Source organism: Aotus nancymaae, unplaced genomic scaffold (genome assembly GCF_030222135.1).
Source record: "Aotus nancymaae isolate 86718 unplaced genomic scaffold, 86718_ANA_hifiasm-v0.15.2.pri h1tg000040l, whole genome shotgun sequence".
In the NCBI taxonomy this organism is placed as follows: Eukaryota; Metazoa; Chordata; class Mammalia; order Primates; family Aotidae; genus Aotus; species Aotus nancymaae.
The window spans coordinates 39,308,049-39,327,150 of record NW_026988454.1 but is presented as its reverse complement, the minus strand read 5'-3'; the positions used below and the strand labels follow the sequence as shown (position 1 = coordinate 39,327,150).

At 34.1% G+C, this 19,102-nt stretch overlaps 1 protein-coding gene across 12 annotated transcripts in view; it reads right to left on the bottom strand.

Moving 5' to 3' along the window:
• PTPRK (protein tyrosine phosphatase receptor type K) overlaps positions 1-19,102 on the bottom strand; it is a 554,712-nt gene that overhangs the window by 251,778 nt on the left and 283,832 nt on the right. For all 12 annotated transcript variants that reach the window (XM_012435091.2, XM_012435093.2, XM_012435094.2 and 9 more), the window contains exon 6: positions 9,760-9,934. In XM_012435091.2, coding sequence (XP_012290514.1) covers positions 9,760-9,934 — 175 coding nt within the window. The remainder of the gene's footprint in view (positions 1-9,759; positions 9,935-19,102) is intronic.

Below are 19,102 nucleotides of genomic sequence, written 5' to 3'. Positions count from 1 at the left end.
ACAATGCTTTAACATTGCTGCCTAATCTCTATCTTGACTCATTCTTTCTACCATAACCCCCTCACTCTGAAACACTTAGCTCAAGTTTTTAAAATTGTAAGAGCCCCCTTAACTTACTCCCTAAAAATGCACCATTTTCCAAATCATCTGCCATCTTGATCTTCTGAGACAGGTAACATGTAAGTAACCTACTTCAAAACTCCTAAATGTTCCCAAATTAATTAACACAACGCATTTATATTTCTTAGCAGCACTCAAATTATTCCACAGTAAGGCCTCAAAGTACAATTTCAGGATCATCTCAGATGTTTTCATTGGAAAACACTGTTGTAAGTCAATATTTATGACTAGTTCACAAGAACATGTTTTCCAGTGACAGTCCCTCTACCCAGAATGCCCTTAGTTGTCTTCCACTATCCAAATGCTATCCACCCTTGAAGGGTCAGAAAGAACTTCTACTCCTCCTCAGCACATTACCTGACCAGTAAAAGGCAGCCATGAGGCTGCTCTCCTCATTCTATACATTAAATTCATGTCATTTATATGGCACTTTATACCCCACAATTTTTGTTTCTTTGACAACAAATATTTGATGAGATCTGCTAGACTTTGATCATGGTATTGGCTACAGAGATCTAACCATGAGCAAGCAAAAGGAAAGGGTCGCTAAGTATATCAGTCTCATGGATGAGGCAGATGTTATGAATGCAGTTATATTTTGAAGGAGCAGAGCAATTAGAAAAAGCCAAGACCCTAAGGCAGGAGAGATCAAGGTATCTTCAAGCAAGTGAAAGAAAACCAGTGTTGCTGGAGTTTGGTGAGCAAAGGAGAGACTTATGAAGGACTGAAGGTGGTGAGCACAGCTAAAAGCCTAAGAGCAAACAGGGCCTTGGAGCTATATGATGGTGCATCTGGAATTTATACCGCATGAACAGGAAGCTGGCAGTGCCAGGGAGAGCATATTCTGACTTACTGTGTCATATAGTCACTCTGGCTTCTGTGTGAAGACTGCCTTGGAGGAGGTAAGTGCTCGTGGAGGGAGATCGATAAGAAGGTTTTTTTAATAGAAGTACAAGAAAGAGAAGATGGTGACAGAGACAAGTGGTGGCAGTGAGAATAAAGAAAAGTGCTGGGCACTCAAAGGCCATGCAATAAAATATGAATAAAGGAACCTATATACATATTACAAACAAATTTCAGACATATAGATTTCTATTCACTGCATTTCCAACAGCACAAAAATCTTTGAGACCATTTTATTGATCTGCATATACTTACTGGGATAGTAGGCATTACATAAAGATCTTTCAAAAACTTTGACCTAAATAACTCTGGAGAAAAAAAAATGGTAAAACAAAAATCAATGAATTCTCTCTGTACTAGAAAATAACTGCCATTTGGCCTTTAGGTATTTTGAGGGGAAAATGAGAAGAAAGCTGAAAGGAGTAAGAATGTAAAAGCATGCATCTGGTCCAGAAAAAACAGGCGAGGGTGGAAAGAACAGGAAGTGTAAAAGCCCAGAGACAGAAGTATACTTGGAAGAGCTGGCTTTGACTGCTGTGGATCAAGGAAGGAGTTGAGTGATAAGGAACACATGTGGAGTGGCAGCCAGGGGATATTTCATTTAAGGCCATTTATAACAGGAAAAGACTGTAATTTTTTTATTCTTTCTTTCCCTAATGAGAGGGGAGGCCACTGGAGGGGGTAGCACGGCAACATGAGAGTAGCAATGGTACCCTTCATAAGTATAAAATGACTGAAGAAAATGCCAGTGGCAATTAGCAATATGTAAATAACCAGGTGGTAAAATTTCTTCCCAACAAAGATATAAGTAATTATCCATTTGTTGTTTTGTTGTTTAACACAGGGACAGATTCTGTGGCATCACTGCTAAATCTATGACTCCAAATCAAGCAACAATAAAGAAAAACATCAAAATATTTTCTCAGTTTAGGTCTCAGAAAGCAGAAACTAAAGAGCAAAAGAAAGTTATATGCCTATAACTAGAATAAATTATATCCTAAAGTGTAAAATAACTGTTCATATGTGTTCACACAGCTTATAAGAGATGAAAACACATCTACAGGCCATAATTTCTCTAAAAACAAATATCAGAGCTAAGGTAAAGCCTATACAAGAAGAGATTGTTTTACACTTATATGTTGAGGAAAGCCTCCATATTTTCTGCCTTATTATTTAATTTCTGTCCAGCTCTCCATCCGAAGTTCTCACTTTTAATACTGAAATGGTACATTTCCCTTTTTTTTAAATTAATAATCATGAACTAAACACAGTCATGCTGAGGAGTAACAAAATATTATTTTTCTGTGTTCATTTGTGTTGATCTTACACTTGGTTTTAATTCTTGTTAGACTATTTCCTAGAAAAGGGTAAAACATCATCTATCTTAACCCAGATGGGAAAGCAAGCAATTTCTGTACTACTATAACAAACTTTGAACAAGCCAGTTTTGATAAACACATTAATAATAAATAATTACATACTAATATCTGCTTTCTTTGTAAGGCTTCTACCTAACATTTTATTAATGTTTTCTGTTTTCTGAGTATTTCCTTGTTTGTATTCTTAGTAATGGTCAGGTTCCTGATCATGCTTTACTGGTCAGCAGAATGTATATTGGCTAGCTTTTTAAAAGATGTGACTACTTAAGTGGCAAATAATTTATGCTAACTGCAAAGCTAAACACAAAAACTCACCTATAAGTCATATACTGGTAGGGAATCCTGCTACTAATGACTCTCTTGAAGATTAAGTGGAGGGGAGAGTGGGAGAGACTCAAGAACTCAAACTAATGAAGTAATGTCCCACTACAACACTTCTATTGTCCATCCTTACTCATTATACCACTAAACACTCCGATTTCTTTCTCTGGCCTCACTGATTGATTCCAGTTTGTCAGCTATAGAGCTTCTGTTCAATTAACATTCTATAAGACTGCCAGTGTGACTTTTTTTAACTAAATTAGTTCTTAATAAAATAGCTGCTGTGGAAGACTATTTTTTTATTTGTAAAGAAACCTTTATTATTCTTATAGAATAAACTTTATTATAGAATGTGATCAAAATCTAAGTAAAAATCCTGTGCCATGATGCTCAATAATTCTTTATTTTCCTATAGAATTAATTAAACTAGGAGTTTCTTAAGCACTAAGACTATGTATGTGACTTCTTTGGCATTTGTCTTTATTGAATACTTAACATCGTAAAATGCACCTGCCTATTACCTCGTTAAGAACTCAATAAAGGCTGCTAGCTGAATTTTTCAATGAAGTTGCAAAGAAACTCAGAAAGACTCCAAAATCTTAATTCAAACTGACACTGTTGCCTTCTTTTTGGTTTGGGGTAAGAGAAAGAAAAATGATTAACAGGGAGGGGAATATAAACTATGAACACAATCAGTCCCTGTAGTAGATACAAGTCCCTTGGTAGACAGAAATGGGCCCAAGTTACATTTATCACAAACTCCAAGAGAAGAGAATTGAAACTTTGAAAAAGTGTACAGGCCTACTGTCAGCAATCTGAAATAAAATTCCCTTGAGTTCAGCAGAAATAATTATTTACTACGCAAATGATTTTGCTTCCTCCTGTTCCTTTTCATATTCTTAAGATGAAATCTCCATCAAAAGCAAATTCCCCCAAGATTTATTCCAAAGAGCAGTCAGTGACCAGTACCCTACCCACTCAACACATGAATTGCCTAGGAAAATAAACTGAGAATTCTTTAGGGAAAGAACTCTCACTACATTTTTATTTTAAAAACAAACTGAAATAAGATAAATAAAATGAAAACAATCACTCCAACAAAAACAACTGCTGCACTTTACCAGAGAAGGAGAAAATTAATAGAAAAAAAGTATTTGGCATAACGGTGTACAGAAGTGGACCAAGTAGAGTTTCAGTAGTAATATGAAGTCCCAGTCAATATTCATATTATATTTAAAAGCCATAATTTTTCTATTTTTAAATAAACATAGATACTATCATTATTTTTTAATGCTTTTCAGATTTGAAAATATATGCCTTAATGGACTATATGAACAATTCAAATGAGCATTCAGTTTCTGGTTGTACCAGAATATACTACCTGAAATAAGAACATCTAGTACTCTTTTGCTCATTGAGAATTTAAATATGTACCAGACATCTTGAGCACTGAATCACCTGAATTACAAGTAGGTACTATGAATGAGAGGAGACTCCAAATGTTTCTTTTATCATACTCAAGGAGAGTAAAGTAAAATTTTTAAATATGAGACATTTGGAGACGCCTCCAAATTTGACACATTTGGTATCCACTGGCTGCATAGGCTTTTTTTTCCCTAATATTTATGGGTATTTAGGGGAAAATTAATATCTGATTCAGTGTGTTCTGAAATGTTCATTACATTTCATTTTTTATAAAACATAGCTGTTTAAATTACATTCTCCAAGATAACTCCAAACTTCCCGTCAAGTTGATCAGTTTTCACAATAGAAGAAAAGGGATCTCAAGTCACCATTAAGAAAAAAGATCTTTATATGAATTCATCAGCCTGAAAGCTGTGCTTATGAAAACTAGTTAAAAATCAATACTGCATGGTATTAAGCACCTTGCTAAAGGTCTCAAGCTAGAAATTCCATGGCCTTTAGCCACCAACTAGCAAAATCCTTATAAAGTGTTTTCCATTTCCCAAATAACCTTGCTTCTTATATTAAAAAAAGATTCAGACTTAATTTTATGTGCTAAAAGATTATAGTACTGGAGTAGAATACAGATCAAATCGATACTATTTTTCAAGTGAAAAATATTTACACTAAACTTAAAAGTCACCCTTATGGGTCCACTTGAGAAAGGAAAGAGTCTGGTTCAGACACTACAAAAAGCAACTGGCATCATCACTTCCTTTATGCCAGAAAACTTGACTCCATCTGTACGTGAGAGAATATGTGTTTCATCGCTCATCCCCTCCATATGCCAGGGTGAGTCCCATTTCCTATGATTTCAACTAAACAATTGTTATTTGTTGATTTTGATAAAAGTGCTGAATGTCTTCGTGTAAATATTGTGCTAGGTGCTGAAGCAAAGATGAACTAGATAGGCTCTGATAGGACATAAACTACAGCCAATTACAGTAAAAGCAGAATCTGAAAAGTTCAAATAGGTTTTGACTGCTTTCCTTTTTCATATGCATAGTAAATAACTGATATTAAGCAAACAATTTCATGAACAGTTCACTACTGATCAAATAAGCTATGATCCTACTGATTACCTATAACTCATACCGCTAGTTAACTTAGTATGGTAACACCCTTCTCCAATAGTACCATATTCCAAACTCTGTATGTCCTTCAAGATTAAGTTGTACCTTCTCTTGAAATTATTTCCTCAGTTACCATCTTATCTGAATAAAATAAAGATCTACCTCTGAGTAATACTGCTTATGCTCTGGAGTCCTGTGTACAAAAGCTCTCTACTGGAGATACTAGTTGTTTATCCAATAACCAGTGATGCATAGGTACTGCCTCTTTACCCCTAACTGGATAAGACCAAGGAAGCATGTAGTCATTTTGCTGTCCTGTGACTAGAAGGTGGGTCTGGCTTATGATAGAAGCCAAAATCATAGGCTACAAAGTGAAGAATTGGAAAGAACATGCATCTTTGATGATTTGATTAATAAACACAGAAGCCTATCCTACACTCCCCAGTCAGAAAAGATAGTAAATATTCTTATGTATAAGCTAGTATATGTGGTCTTACAAAGGAAAGTAATGACATCAGTCCGAATTTCTTACTATGTTAAATACCAACTCCAAATAAGATTGGGTAATTACTCTGAGAAAGGTTAGGTAAAGGAATTGATATTAACATCAATTTATAGCTACACGTCATTATTATTCATTAGGAACAGGCTAAAATATTAATTAAATACTTTTGTGTCCAGAGCATTTTGATAATGGCTAACAGTTGACACTAAAATTTAAAACTCAAGCCATTAACAATGGCAAACCAAAACCTGTGCTTTCAAACTGAAGTACTTAAAATATAGTTGTAGTTTCACAGGTAAAACATAACAAACAATTTGGAATAGAAATTGAGTGTGAGGTATAGCAATCAGAGAATTTTATAGAAGTTTACTCAGGTCAGCTGGTTAGAGATATAAGTGGGTCTTTGATTTAGACAGACGGAACCTGATGGAGGAGAAGATCACAACTGAAGTAGGGAATGGCTAAATAATCTGTAATATAATTAGACTACAAAGTTGATGCTTTCAGTTTGAAGCTTGTGAACACCACTTCAGCCTGTATTTCACACGTTTTACACTTCAATTTTGTAAAACACTGAGAAAAAATATCTGCTCTTCATCTCATCTCTATAAAAACTTCCTTGTCAATAAAAATTGGCTCAAGCTGAAGACATTATCATTATTCAAAATGATCAGGAAGTGAAGCTAAAGTCATGACAAAGTAAATTCTGTTTCTTGGTGCTTTTTAAAAATTCCTCTGTGGGAAAACATAGATCAATACTCTTCAGCATGAAAATTTTGCAGTGAAATTTTCATTTGTAACAAACAGCAACAAAAAAGCCTTAAGCATTCCCTGTCACTTTCAGTTTAGGAGAAAATGCACTAATAAACTCTTACCCTTGGGTCATCTTTGACAACAGGCAATACCATGCCAGCTCTTATTAAAGACTATTCATATCACTGCCCCAAAAATTTCCTTTAAAATTACCATCTTTTGTATCCATGTAACAGGATGTCAGCTTTAAACGTGCCAATGAGAGATAGGACCTGTCAGCACAGCTAATACTCAGCATTGTTTCAACACCAGGACAGCTGACCCCCAAGGGTATGTTTTTGGTTAGCAATATTTATTTGGTGGTTATCTCGACAAACAAGAAAACTTATTCCTCTATATTGGTTTTCAAATAAAACAGTAAGCAAAGTCTCACCTGTAAATATTAAGTATAGAACAACCCAAAATGTGTTGAAAGAAAAATAAAACTGCCAAAACTATCAAAAAAATTTTTTCTAAAATGATAGCAGACTCTGGATAACAAATTCAAAATGCCATCATCTTTAAACTCAATCTTTCCAACATAAAAATCACAAAATTTACGGTAGGACTTTCTTTAAAAAAAGGAACAAGAAGGCCAGTTGCAGTGTAACCCTAGCACTTTGGGAGTCTAAGGCGGGTGGATCACGAGGTCAGGAGTTCAAGTCTGGTTAAGAAGCCTGAGAAAAGTCTGGCCAACAAGATGAAACCTGTCTCTACTAAAAATACAAAACTTAGTCGGGTGCAATGGTGCGCACCTGTAGTCCCAGCTATTCAGGAGGTTGAGGCAGGAGAATTTCTTGAACCCAGGAGGCGGAGGTTGCAGTGAGTCGAGATTGTGCCACTGCACTCCAGCCTGGGTGACAGAGTGAGACTCCGTCTCAAAAAAAAATAGGAAAAAGAAAAATAGGTCAAATTTTTCAATGAAAATTAAGGATCCTCTTTTTATAAATTTTATTGAAATAATTATTAATTTAACAAGTAATACTGAGGGAGCAGCTGTAATGTAGTTGTCTTCAGGTAAAGAAAACGAGGCTTTGCTAAAATGATAAAATCTACTTATCAATTAAGATAAACAAAGAAGATCTAGTAATGACAAAATGATTCTCTTTTAAAATAAACAGGCAGAAAATGTTCATATGAAAGAAGGAAGTATACATGTAAAGGGAGCACCTGGATAAAAGCAACAACAGGTCTTCTACAGTCTTTTGACGAATAGTCATCAGGAGTGATTTTTCTTGAAAAAATATAGATAACTATATAGAACATATGTAACTACGTATTATATGTAAAAGCATTCTAGGTACATTATTAAGACATGATCTCCTTTAGTGGTTGCAAATTGTGAATGCATATACAATTTTAAAAAGTTCCAGTGAGCATGATAATTCAATAGCACACCCACATTCCTGTATCTATAGCATATTAATCACCCTGAAGATTATCCAAGGACACCTTCAAGCTTTCCAAATTAGGCTCAGGTGAGAGAGATGCTGGAATGGGACTTAACAAAGATGCATGTGTGAACATGTGATAAACTGTTTCTCTGCCTAAATACTGAAGTCAAATACTATCGTATTTTCTTAATTGGAGCTGTGATCTCATAAATTTGTGCAGGTGATATGAGCTAACTATGGAGACATCAGAGAAGTTACATTGAAAATTGTCATATTTAACCTATAAAGTTTTTTAAAAGATGAGCCATAGAGTCTACCAAGATAAAAGTTTACAAGAGGTTGATAGCACTATCCAATAATGTAATGTGAGGGAAAACTGTATTGGAAAAGAATGAGCTCACCATTAGTAATCAAGAAACAATGAGCTCTATTCCGGCTCGATCAATCATTAGATTTAATTGGCTCTAGATAAATTATCAAAAAGTCCGAATTTCAAATTCCTTTTCATTAAAAATATCAAAGGTTAAAGTACTAAAATCAAGAAAATATTAAATAATATATGTAAAAGATATTTGATGCTAAGTATTACAAAATACATTGACTAGAATATGGACATATCTCATACTCTCCTTCCAGCTCATAGACCTTGGCATGTGCTGTACTCTCTTGCCCCTGCCCCTATGTCCATAATCCCTAAGTGAGCAACCTTCTCTCAACCTTCAGATCCTTACTCAAAGAAGACTCACTTGCAAATGCCTTGCATGATACATTTACAGTCTCAGCTCCAGTTTAGATATTTTTGCTAGAGACTCCCACACTTCTCCTTGAAAAGACTTAAACAGTTTATAATTATTTTCATTTGTGTCAATATTGATTGACGCTTGATGTCCTCCTTAATGGAGCTGCTTTACCTCTAGATTTTTCATATGACTGATGTCTCTATTTTTTAAGCTTTCAGCTCAATTGTTGCTTTCTCAGAGTGGCCTTCCAGACCGCCTTAACTAAAATACCAATTTCCAACATTTTGTGTCTTTTTTTTCCTTCATAGCACATACCATGACTTGATACTACATTTTCAATACCTGTCTATATAGCCTGCCTAACATACCTCAATATGATGCTCCATGTTGTCAGGAACATTGTATTACATTTACAATTGTATCTCTAATATCTACAGTCCAGAACAGTGCTTAGAATGTAAGAGAAACTCTATACATTTTAAATGAATGTAATATATTTTTTACACTTGTATTTTTCCAGTATTCACTATAAATATGTACTGATATGTCATAATCCCTGACATTCTTCTAGTAACTTTAGTATCTAAGAATATTAGTGAGGACTGTTCGGTAGTTCTAATTTTCTGAGATACTATAACAGACATGCATCAGTGAAAATTCACTATTGGGTTTTGATACATGGAAATAGAAGCTTTGACCTTGACTTGATTGCCACAATGCTTTGAAGAAAAGTAGGTATCTGAAGAACTGTTTTAAACCAGAAGAACTAGATCTAAAGTTAAAATACAAACTCTAGGTGATAACAATGTGGAATAAAGTATTTAATATATTTAGTCCACTTAGAGCATTATAAAATAGATTTCTTTCAATGGTTAACACTTATTAGAAACTTCAAAAACTTTACAAACTACAGTCTTAATTTTACCTTCACACATTCTCAGAAACAATAATGATATTTTTATAGTGATCTGAGATCAAAAACACTATGGTTTAAAAATCAATAAAAATATCTACAGAGTTGCTTTTGTTCTAATAAAGCCATGCAATTGTGTGAAATGAAAACCTTACCTCTCACAATAAGTTGAGCAAAATTGGACACACCAGAACCTCGTTCTGACTGAGTTACACAGCGATACAAATCCTGGTCAGTTTTTGTCACTTCTTGCAATCTGAAGGAAGCGGCAAATCTTCTGTGATTGATGTTCTTAGTCTGGGCTACTGGTATATCTTCTCCATTTCGTCTCTGCAAACAGAAACCAATCTTTAAAAACAGGATCTTAACCTTTCCATAAATCTATAAAGCATCTTAGCAAGCAATATCTGTGATAAATTATTCTTGTTGCAAAAGACCCACATATTTTTTCCATTGTCATTCAATCAGGAAAAGGATGTAAGTAAATACTGGTATCCTCTAAAGCAGTGGTCCCCAACATTTTTGTCACCAAGGACCAGTTTCTTGGAAGACATTTTTTCTATGGAACAGTGGGGGAATGATTTTAGGATGAAACCGTTCCACCTCAAATCATCAGGCATTAGATTCTCATAAGGCACTCACAACCTAGATCCCTTGCATTCACAGTTCACAGTAGGATTTGCTCTCCTATGAGACTCTAATGCCACAGCTGATCTGATAGGAGGCAGAGCTCAGGTGCCAATGCTTGCTCACCTGCTGCTCACCTCCTGCTGTGTGGCCCTGTTCCTAATAGGCCACAGACCAGTACCAGTTTGCAGCCCGGGGGTTGGGGACCCCTGCTCTAAAAGGTATACAGCTGACACTATGGTAGTAATCTCAGTTCTCAATAAAATTGCTACTACATCAGAGTAAATGAATTAATAAGAGAATTAATGGGTCCATGGCAAATGATTCATTGCCCCCATGCTCTCAGAGTAATATATAGAAGCTTCTTTTAGCCCTTATGCCATACTACATGTGCTGTAGCATGTTTGTCCCCATCAGAAGAGTAAGACCATTGCCTGTGCATCTCTGTATTCCAAATGCATAGCATGTACTTGCCACAGAATGATAATATAGTAATGATGAATAATTTAGAGTCAACCCAAAATTTGTACTCTTTGCAAATGACTCTCTCTTTGGCATTAATGACAGCCAATTTATACATTTTAGAGAAGTAGTCAAAAGAGCCTAAACATTAAAAGCATACCTGTCAAATTTCAAAACGAAATACTGGAAACCATATTTATGATAACAGCATATCCCAGACAAGAGTAATAAGCATAAACTAATAGGAAATGACTGAAAAAAATTCAACTATAAAAATTTATAACTTCTGCATCTTCAAAGACTTCATATATAAAGTGAAAAAAACAAGTCACAAATGGTGATAAGTTATTTGTCAAGGAAATGCCCATCAAGAAATAAATAGCCAGAATATATAAAGATATTCTATAACTCAATAAGAAAAAAGATAATAAAAAAATGAATAGGCTATAAAAAAGAGAAAATGTATATTTCTAACCACCATGAAACAAGATTGTCAATCTCAATTTTAAAACTTCCATATGTCAAAGATAGCAAAAAGGACAATGAAAACCCACAACCCTGAGAAAGAAGTGGTCATGATCCACAAGTTCATTTCTTGTTGGTGAAATGCTAACTACCCTTGGTGTCTTTCATACTACTTGAAATATCATTTCATAGGACTATATATGGTAAACAAAAATGATAACATTCCTGTTGCAAATGTAAACTGCTAGAGTGACTTTAGAAAATGATTTGTTACCATCTAATAAATTTGAGGATGCATAAACCTCAGGACCCAGCAATACCACTTACAGATTTCTACATTTGAACCACCAGTGTATATGTGATCCAAGGATATATGTACAAGAACTCTGAATTATCTGTAATTGTGAATACAGAAAATGTCCCAATATTTCTGAGTAGCAAATAAACTGAATTTTATTCATTAAATAAAATGCATTATAACAGTTAAACTAAGAAAAGTAAAACCAGCAATGTGTTGGTAAAATTTGAAACTGCTAGTTCTTCACTAAAAAAACATAAAATGCAAGCCTGTAATATTTGTCCATTTCTGTGGTGTAAATTCTCCACTATGGCAACTTCAGTTTATCAGTAAGTTATTTAAACTTCCTGAGAACTTAACACATTTTTGGTACTCATTGGTTCCAGCATTCCACTGATTAGTAGTACATGTATGCATGCTTAAATGTTAAAAAAAAAAAAATCCCTAAGAATAAGATGACATGAGATAAACTGTTAACTTCTATTAAATTAGGGTGGAGGTACATTAATGACTATTTTATTGTTTTCTATGATTTTTTATACATTTGAAATAATTTATATTTTTTAGAGGAGTAAATAATAAAGAGGATACTCTTGCTTTAATAATTTTCTAAATCCTAAATATACTGTATCTTTAAATATCCTTCTCCATATCTGAAATCATGTATATGCATATCATGTAATAAATACATATATGTGTCTGCATGTCCACACTTGAATATCTAAGGACACCAAAACCCAATTAGGATTTTGCTATTTTTTTATTCATTGTTTTCATTAAAATTTCTCTGCTTACCCACCTATTTCATGATTTTTGCAGCAAGATACCCTGATTATTCTCTTGGATAATAAGGAAGTGAAAAAGCAGCTTATTTTCAAAAACCCTTAAATATAAATCCATAAAATCAGTCTAAACTCTTTCCCTACAAACCACATAAACAAACAAACAAAAAGTTATTACACATACAAATCTCAGACTGCATGTTTTTTTTCAATTAGCACATCATTTCCACACAATCTTCCTAATTGGAAGGCCCACCATGACTCCCTGCTCCTTACTTTTGTTAAACAACCTCATCTGGGCTTCCTCTATCTTCTCTTTCCAGGTGTGTTCTCAAACTGTCTCCTTGCTCCCTGCCATATGTATTTCTCAGTTCTTCTGCAAGACTAGCCAATTCCTGCTGCCTGTTTTGCCTTCCAAATTCTCTTGCATATGTACACACCCACCCAAGTCTTTTCACACTATGCTTTTCAAAATCCTCTTGTGAAGAGATTCTGAGTATCCTTAATGTTTCCTTCTCAATAATCATTATTCTATCTTTTCACCTTAATTGGCATTCCTCTCACAACATTACTATCTCAAAGGAGGGTACATTTTCTAGTACCTTACACCCTCTTTCAGGGAGAGCTACCATTTTCCTGGTTCCTAACATGAAGACAACTCTTCCACTTTCCCACTCAACCACCTCTCAACCTTTGGAATTCCCAGTGTGCCCACATATTCCCATCACTGGGAATATTCACAGAGCAGACTATCCTCCCTATCCCAGTTCTGTGAATATTCCCATTGATCCTCAAACTCACTTTGGCTTCAGTGATCACCAACAGCCTCCTTTGCCATCTTGCAACACCCAAGTTCTTGTTCTGTGATAGTTTCCTCTCGAATCACAACCATCTGTGCAATTCAGTCTCTCACTCCTTCAATCCTCTACATTGGCAAAGACCTCATTTTGTGACCCTTTACTTTATAGCAGCCATTTCAAAGAGACAATCTCTAGCCTGAAAGAGCTCCATAGTCTTTCAACTTTCTATTGTTTATGCATTGCCAATATTGAATTTGCACTATTTTATCAACTATTCTAAAACTACTGACCTTTGCAGAAATTGGTCATTTGTTCTTATGAAAAATTTCTGTGTTATCCAAAAATGGAGATTAAAAACTTGCAGACATTCCTACTTGATTGCCACAGTGACCTGATCTATGGTATCTAGCTCCTTCCCCTCTGCCTCAAGTTCACATTCCATCAGCTCATATATGCTCTCCCCTTTCTACTCCTGCTGACAGGGTCATGGATACGGCCTTAAAAACTCTATAAAAGATTATGAAAACTTATTAACTGACTTTTCTATCTTAAATCTTTTCTACCAGGATACTTCTATAAATGTCTTTTCATCTCTTTGTATACTGAAGTCATTCTGAAGGTAGAGTTTCATGTCTCACTTATACATAGTCTTTCCTCCATGACATCTAATATATATTATCTTTATTTAGTGGGTGGCTCAGGTACTTTGTTAAAATGAATTAAACTCACTGAACATTTTAGAGATAAGAGTTGCATAAATCCTCCTTAGGCTTTTATAAGTTATAATAAAATACTTTTTAATCATCAATCTAATTTAATAATAAAGGGAGGTTATAAAACTATTGAATTTCTAGGACATCAGGAAATCACTATACCAAGCTGTTTATTTCAGAAGTAATTATACCACAACTCAGAGGCTGAGGAGTATACTTAAGCTCATCCAGTCAAGATATCACAAAGTTGACATATTACATGACATTTATGTGTATTAATACACTAATATAAGTTTATATAGGATAGTTACACAATTAATGAGTTATAATATAATAAATATATCACAAAGTTGATATGTTACATAATGTTTATATATGTGTATTAATATACTAACATAAGCTTATATAGGATGTATATTATACAATTAATGAGTACAGAAGACATGCAATATTTCTCTCTTGAAATAACAAAATTAACAGTTCAGGTTTATCTTCAATAATCATTTAATAAGCACTTCTATGTACCTTATGTTAGCTATTACTGGTTCTGTCACTTCTCTCTCTTATGAATTTCTATGATATAGTGATATCCAATTAAAGTTCAGAAAGATTAGAAATGTGATACATAGCCTGTAAGCAGCAGGACTAAAACTCAAAACTAGATTTGATGACCTAAAATCCAGCAGACTTCCTCTAAACTAAACCAAAGCTGTTATGTTCATTTTGGTTACAGTTCCTATCCAACAAACTGATTGTTGTTGAGGTTTAATCAAGGCATTGTTCCAATGGGCTAATATGATCTATTATATTAGACATTGCTTTCTTTATTCAGCTTCCAACAACTCATTAGAGCTAAAGGTAACAATTTAAAACATGTACATTCTAGAAGTCAAAAATAATTTTTTTAAATCCAAAATCACAGGTCTTTCCCTGACTACATATCATTAACTTATCAGAGCAGGCAGTGCCAGTGCAGGACGATGTAAGAAGTAATGGTAACTTTCTCTTTTATGAAGCAACGTTTGCATATTTCTCTGCCTTTGCTATGTTTTTCGGTTCTAGGCTCTTTATTCTGCTTTGAGTTTTTATATATGATTTTTCCATTGCAAATATATACCTAACTCTGAGAAGTACTGAAAAATGAATCACACAATTATATGATCCAAGGGATTGTAACCTAGCACGATTTTTTTCCCTGCTTCCCACCCCACCCCCCCAATCCATCTCAGGCTTATGTACTTATTTTGTCTCCAATACAAGTTGTTAGATAAAACTTGTCACTTACCAAGTAACCCTGGGCAAGCCACTGTAATCCTCAGTGTTATCACTCCTCTCCTCTACTATACTAAGTAAGCTTCATCATGCACAGTACATGCAGTGTTCATTTGACAAGTTCCATTCCTAGTAGAATACGGTGATAATAATGGTTGATTCTCCAACATCTATTTCAACCAACCAGGCTATCAACTAAACCCCTTGCAATGTGGTCTAAAGACCAGTAGCATCAGCATCAACTGGCAGATTGTTAACAAATGCAGAGTTAAGAGATCACTTGATCACTTTAGATATACTGTATTAAAATCTGCATTTTTGCAAGATCTCTAGGTTATGCAAATCAAGATATTACACATGGAGACACACTGGGGGCCATTAACACTAGGTTAATGTGTGTCTTCTTTCCATTAACAGTGACATGCTTTAAAAGTGGAGTGTATGTCGATATTCTGGCCAAGGAGGTATGATAGGAATTGGTCAAGTTATTTCTAGAAAGGTGTCCTCACTTCCAAGGAGATATATAAGAAAAATGAGTTTCTTTTGCTTCTTCTTACTCTCATGCCTAAAACGGGAAGAGCTGACTCATCACCATGAGGTAGACCAATGGTGTTCTTACTAAGGGAAATGCTGAGGCACTCAGGATGGCATATCAGATAGAAAGACAGAGGAAGTTATTGATCAAATCTCTGAAATGACATCAACAATTACTAGAGCCCACTTATTTTTGGACTTTTTATTAAATGAAATAATACATTTGGTTTTCTATGACTTTCAGCTTAAAAGTATCCTAAAAAAAGAAATATAGTACAATTAAAATATGGTATACTTTCCTTCAGAGTCTCTGTTTTCAAATTTTGAGGAATAAAATTAATCCACTTTTATTTCAGACTAAAAAGAGCAGCACTGACAATACATGCCGAGATTATTTCAACCCTGTTGACTTGAAAATAATCAAATTACATTTATTATATATTTATTTTCTCATTGACTTTTCTGGGAACATAATAATACATGATTCTCTCATCTTCTTAAAATTGTAGGACTTAGAAAGACACTATTTTCTTATGTTTGATATTTAGGTCCTTGTTGAACAGCATCAAGAAGACTGCTTACGAGTTGCCAAAACGAATTCCAAAGTGAATTCACACAACTATGACCAAGCGAGGCTGAAATGAAATTTACAATATTCCAGCCAAATTAATCCCAAGTACCTGAGAGTTCTTACTAGGGCTTGTCTGATCTATAAGATTTGTGAGAAATTTTTTCAATCTCCCAGGATAATAAAGATATTTTCATCACTATCTCCATTATTGAAGAACAAAATAATTCTATAACTTTAAAAACATGAAATAATTTAAATGGCAATTTAAAAAACATAAAAGGATTTCACAGAAAACTTAAAAATAATTTAGACATTTCTAAATGAAAAATACTATGTTATTATTTTGAGAGAGGAACTTATTCTAATTTATGGCCATAGAAATGATTATACTTATTTCAGTGGAGTAAGTAAATAGTGTTCTCCTAGAAAAAAATATGCTGAAATGACAATAATAAGTTCAAAGTATTGACTTTCTGGCAATAGAAGGATGGAAGAAGGTAAATGGTATTTGACAGAGAGAGAAAGAGGTGGCGAATATTATAATTCTGAAATAAAGCAGGGTAAAAATGTGCTGGAGATAGCAAATACTAGAATCAGAATTATTAATCAAGTGTAACAAAATATAACATCAGCTATTAAACAAGAAAAGGAGTTTCACTCTAAGAATCATGGGTATCTTTGCAATGTGGAGAAAGGTGACCAATAAGATGAGCCACACAGAGAGAGCACGTGTAAGTAGACAGAACCATGTCTGCTGGGGATGATACCTAGCTTCTAGCCTTGAAGCAACCATTTGTGAGCTGAACAATTTCTCATCATTTCTCAAATCTCTACCCTTTCATCTAAAATTGGAGATATGTATTTGGACCTGCTTATTCAACAGAGATGATGAGAATACTCTGTGAGATTATTGTGCAAAAATATTCATAGCAAATAATGATAACCACAATATTATGAAGATGATAATCCAAACAATATCTAAGCAAATCACCTGTTTGATAACTGTGACAGTCTTTTGATGTGTGAATTTGCCTATGCTATAATCTCCAGTTATTTCATTAAACACTAAACTAGGTGACCCTGTGAAGGCATACTGTGGTTGGACTTAAAATCCATAATCTAGCAAGTAAAATTAACCTAGATAATCTGAGTGGACTAGATTGAATCAGTTGAAAGGCTTCTAGACAATAAGTGAGGCTTCTCCAAAGTAGAAAAAAAACTCCACCAGTGAACAACAGCTTCAGTCTGTGCATGAATGTTTTAGCCTGCCCTTCCCAAGGGCTTGCCCTACAGATTTCAGACTTGCCTAGCCAATCTGCACAAGCACATAAACCAATTCCTTGCAGTAAATCTCTTCAATTTTGTATATAAAATCCTACTGTATGTAATCTTATAATTATATATACACATATACACATACATTTCAATAAAATCATATCTATCTCCTACTGCTTGTACTTTACTTTCTTGAAGCCTGAGGGATAGAGATGATTTTACGACCAGAAGTGCTTCTAGAGGATCAGATTTTTATGGATGAACTTTCTGATTTGGTTCTGACTCTGGGTCTACTGAAATTTATTTTTCAATCTGATTAGATTTAAACCTGTCTTGCCAGTGGCAAAGAAAACACTACTAGTTCACAACATGATGTAGCAGTAGAGACATGTAAAATATCACTATTAGATATACTCCTAATCAAGAATCTACAGAAGGCAAAGTTTTGGTAACCATTTATTCTACCTTAGAACATTTTAGTCAAACAAAGAAATACAATGAGATTGGCTGGTTGCTTCAAACTGCACTGTAGAAAGCAGAAACGTGAAGGACATGAGTCCACAACTATAAAACCATGCAATTCACAGTGAGAGGGAAGGTGGGTGAAGCAAGAAGAAAAATGCAATGAAACCATCAGATCTCAGGGATTCTGGGAAGATGACGGCAGTAGCATAGATTTTTTAATTTTTCTGAACCTGCCACATAGAAACAGACTAACAAGAGAGTATGGAAATAGAAGGACTAGACAAAAGTGGGGAAATCCCAGAAATCTCAAAAGGTAAGCTGCCATATTTTAAAACATAAAACAACAGAAAAGAGAATCTATAAAATCAGGTAAAGTTTCCTGAACCCCACCTAATTTTAAAACTTCCAGAAAACTTATTTCACATAAAAATGAATACCTTAAAATTATCAAGATCAAACCTCACATAAAGATTTTATAAGATTAAAAGAAAATCAGGAGCAGAGTATGATCCTTAGTTTCAATGAAAGTCGATCAGAAAAATATGTCCACAAAACAGATCAAAACCACAACATAATATTTCAAGATAAGCCAAAACATATTAAGAAAATGATTCATGAGATGTAACAATATAAACAATAAAACTCAGAAAGGAAATGACAATTCAGGAAAATTAGAAATTAAAGAAATATTTTAGAAATTACAAGTAACTACAGTAAACTTAACAGATGAGTCTTGAAGAATGACAGAATGTGAAAAAGGAGAAGTTATGAATGTTTACAATAAGGAGAATAAAAATATTTACAAGTAATCAATGACGATAGGCAAAGATTAAACAGAGCTAACAAGTCTCTACAGGATCGAGGGAACAGAAAAAGAACTAAAAATTATAATTTTTAAAAACTTCTAAAATTTACAAAAAGTGTATAAACTATACAATGAAAGAAATACCACATTCCTGATGATAATAACTCAGAGTGACCTACTTTGATACATATTCTGGTAAGAGTCAAGAGAAACAAAAATTATTTGTGTATCTAGAAAAAATAGGTACAGACAATCACCAAGGCTTTATGGTGACTGACTGTTACCTATTCTGTCTGTAAAAGAAAATGAAGTAACATTATTTAAGTTACTCAAGAAAAGAAAATGTGAATGAAAGATTTTATATACTGCAAAATTGACTTAAGAATCAAGGCCACAAAAAAACTATCATCAATATCTAAGATTTTGGTC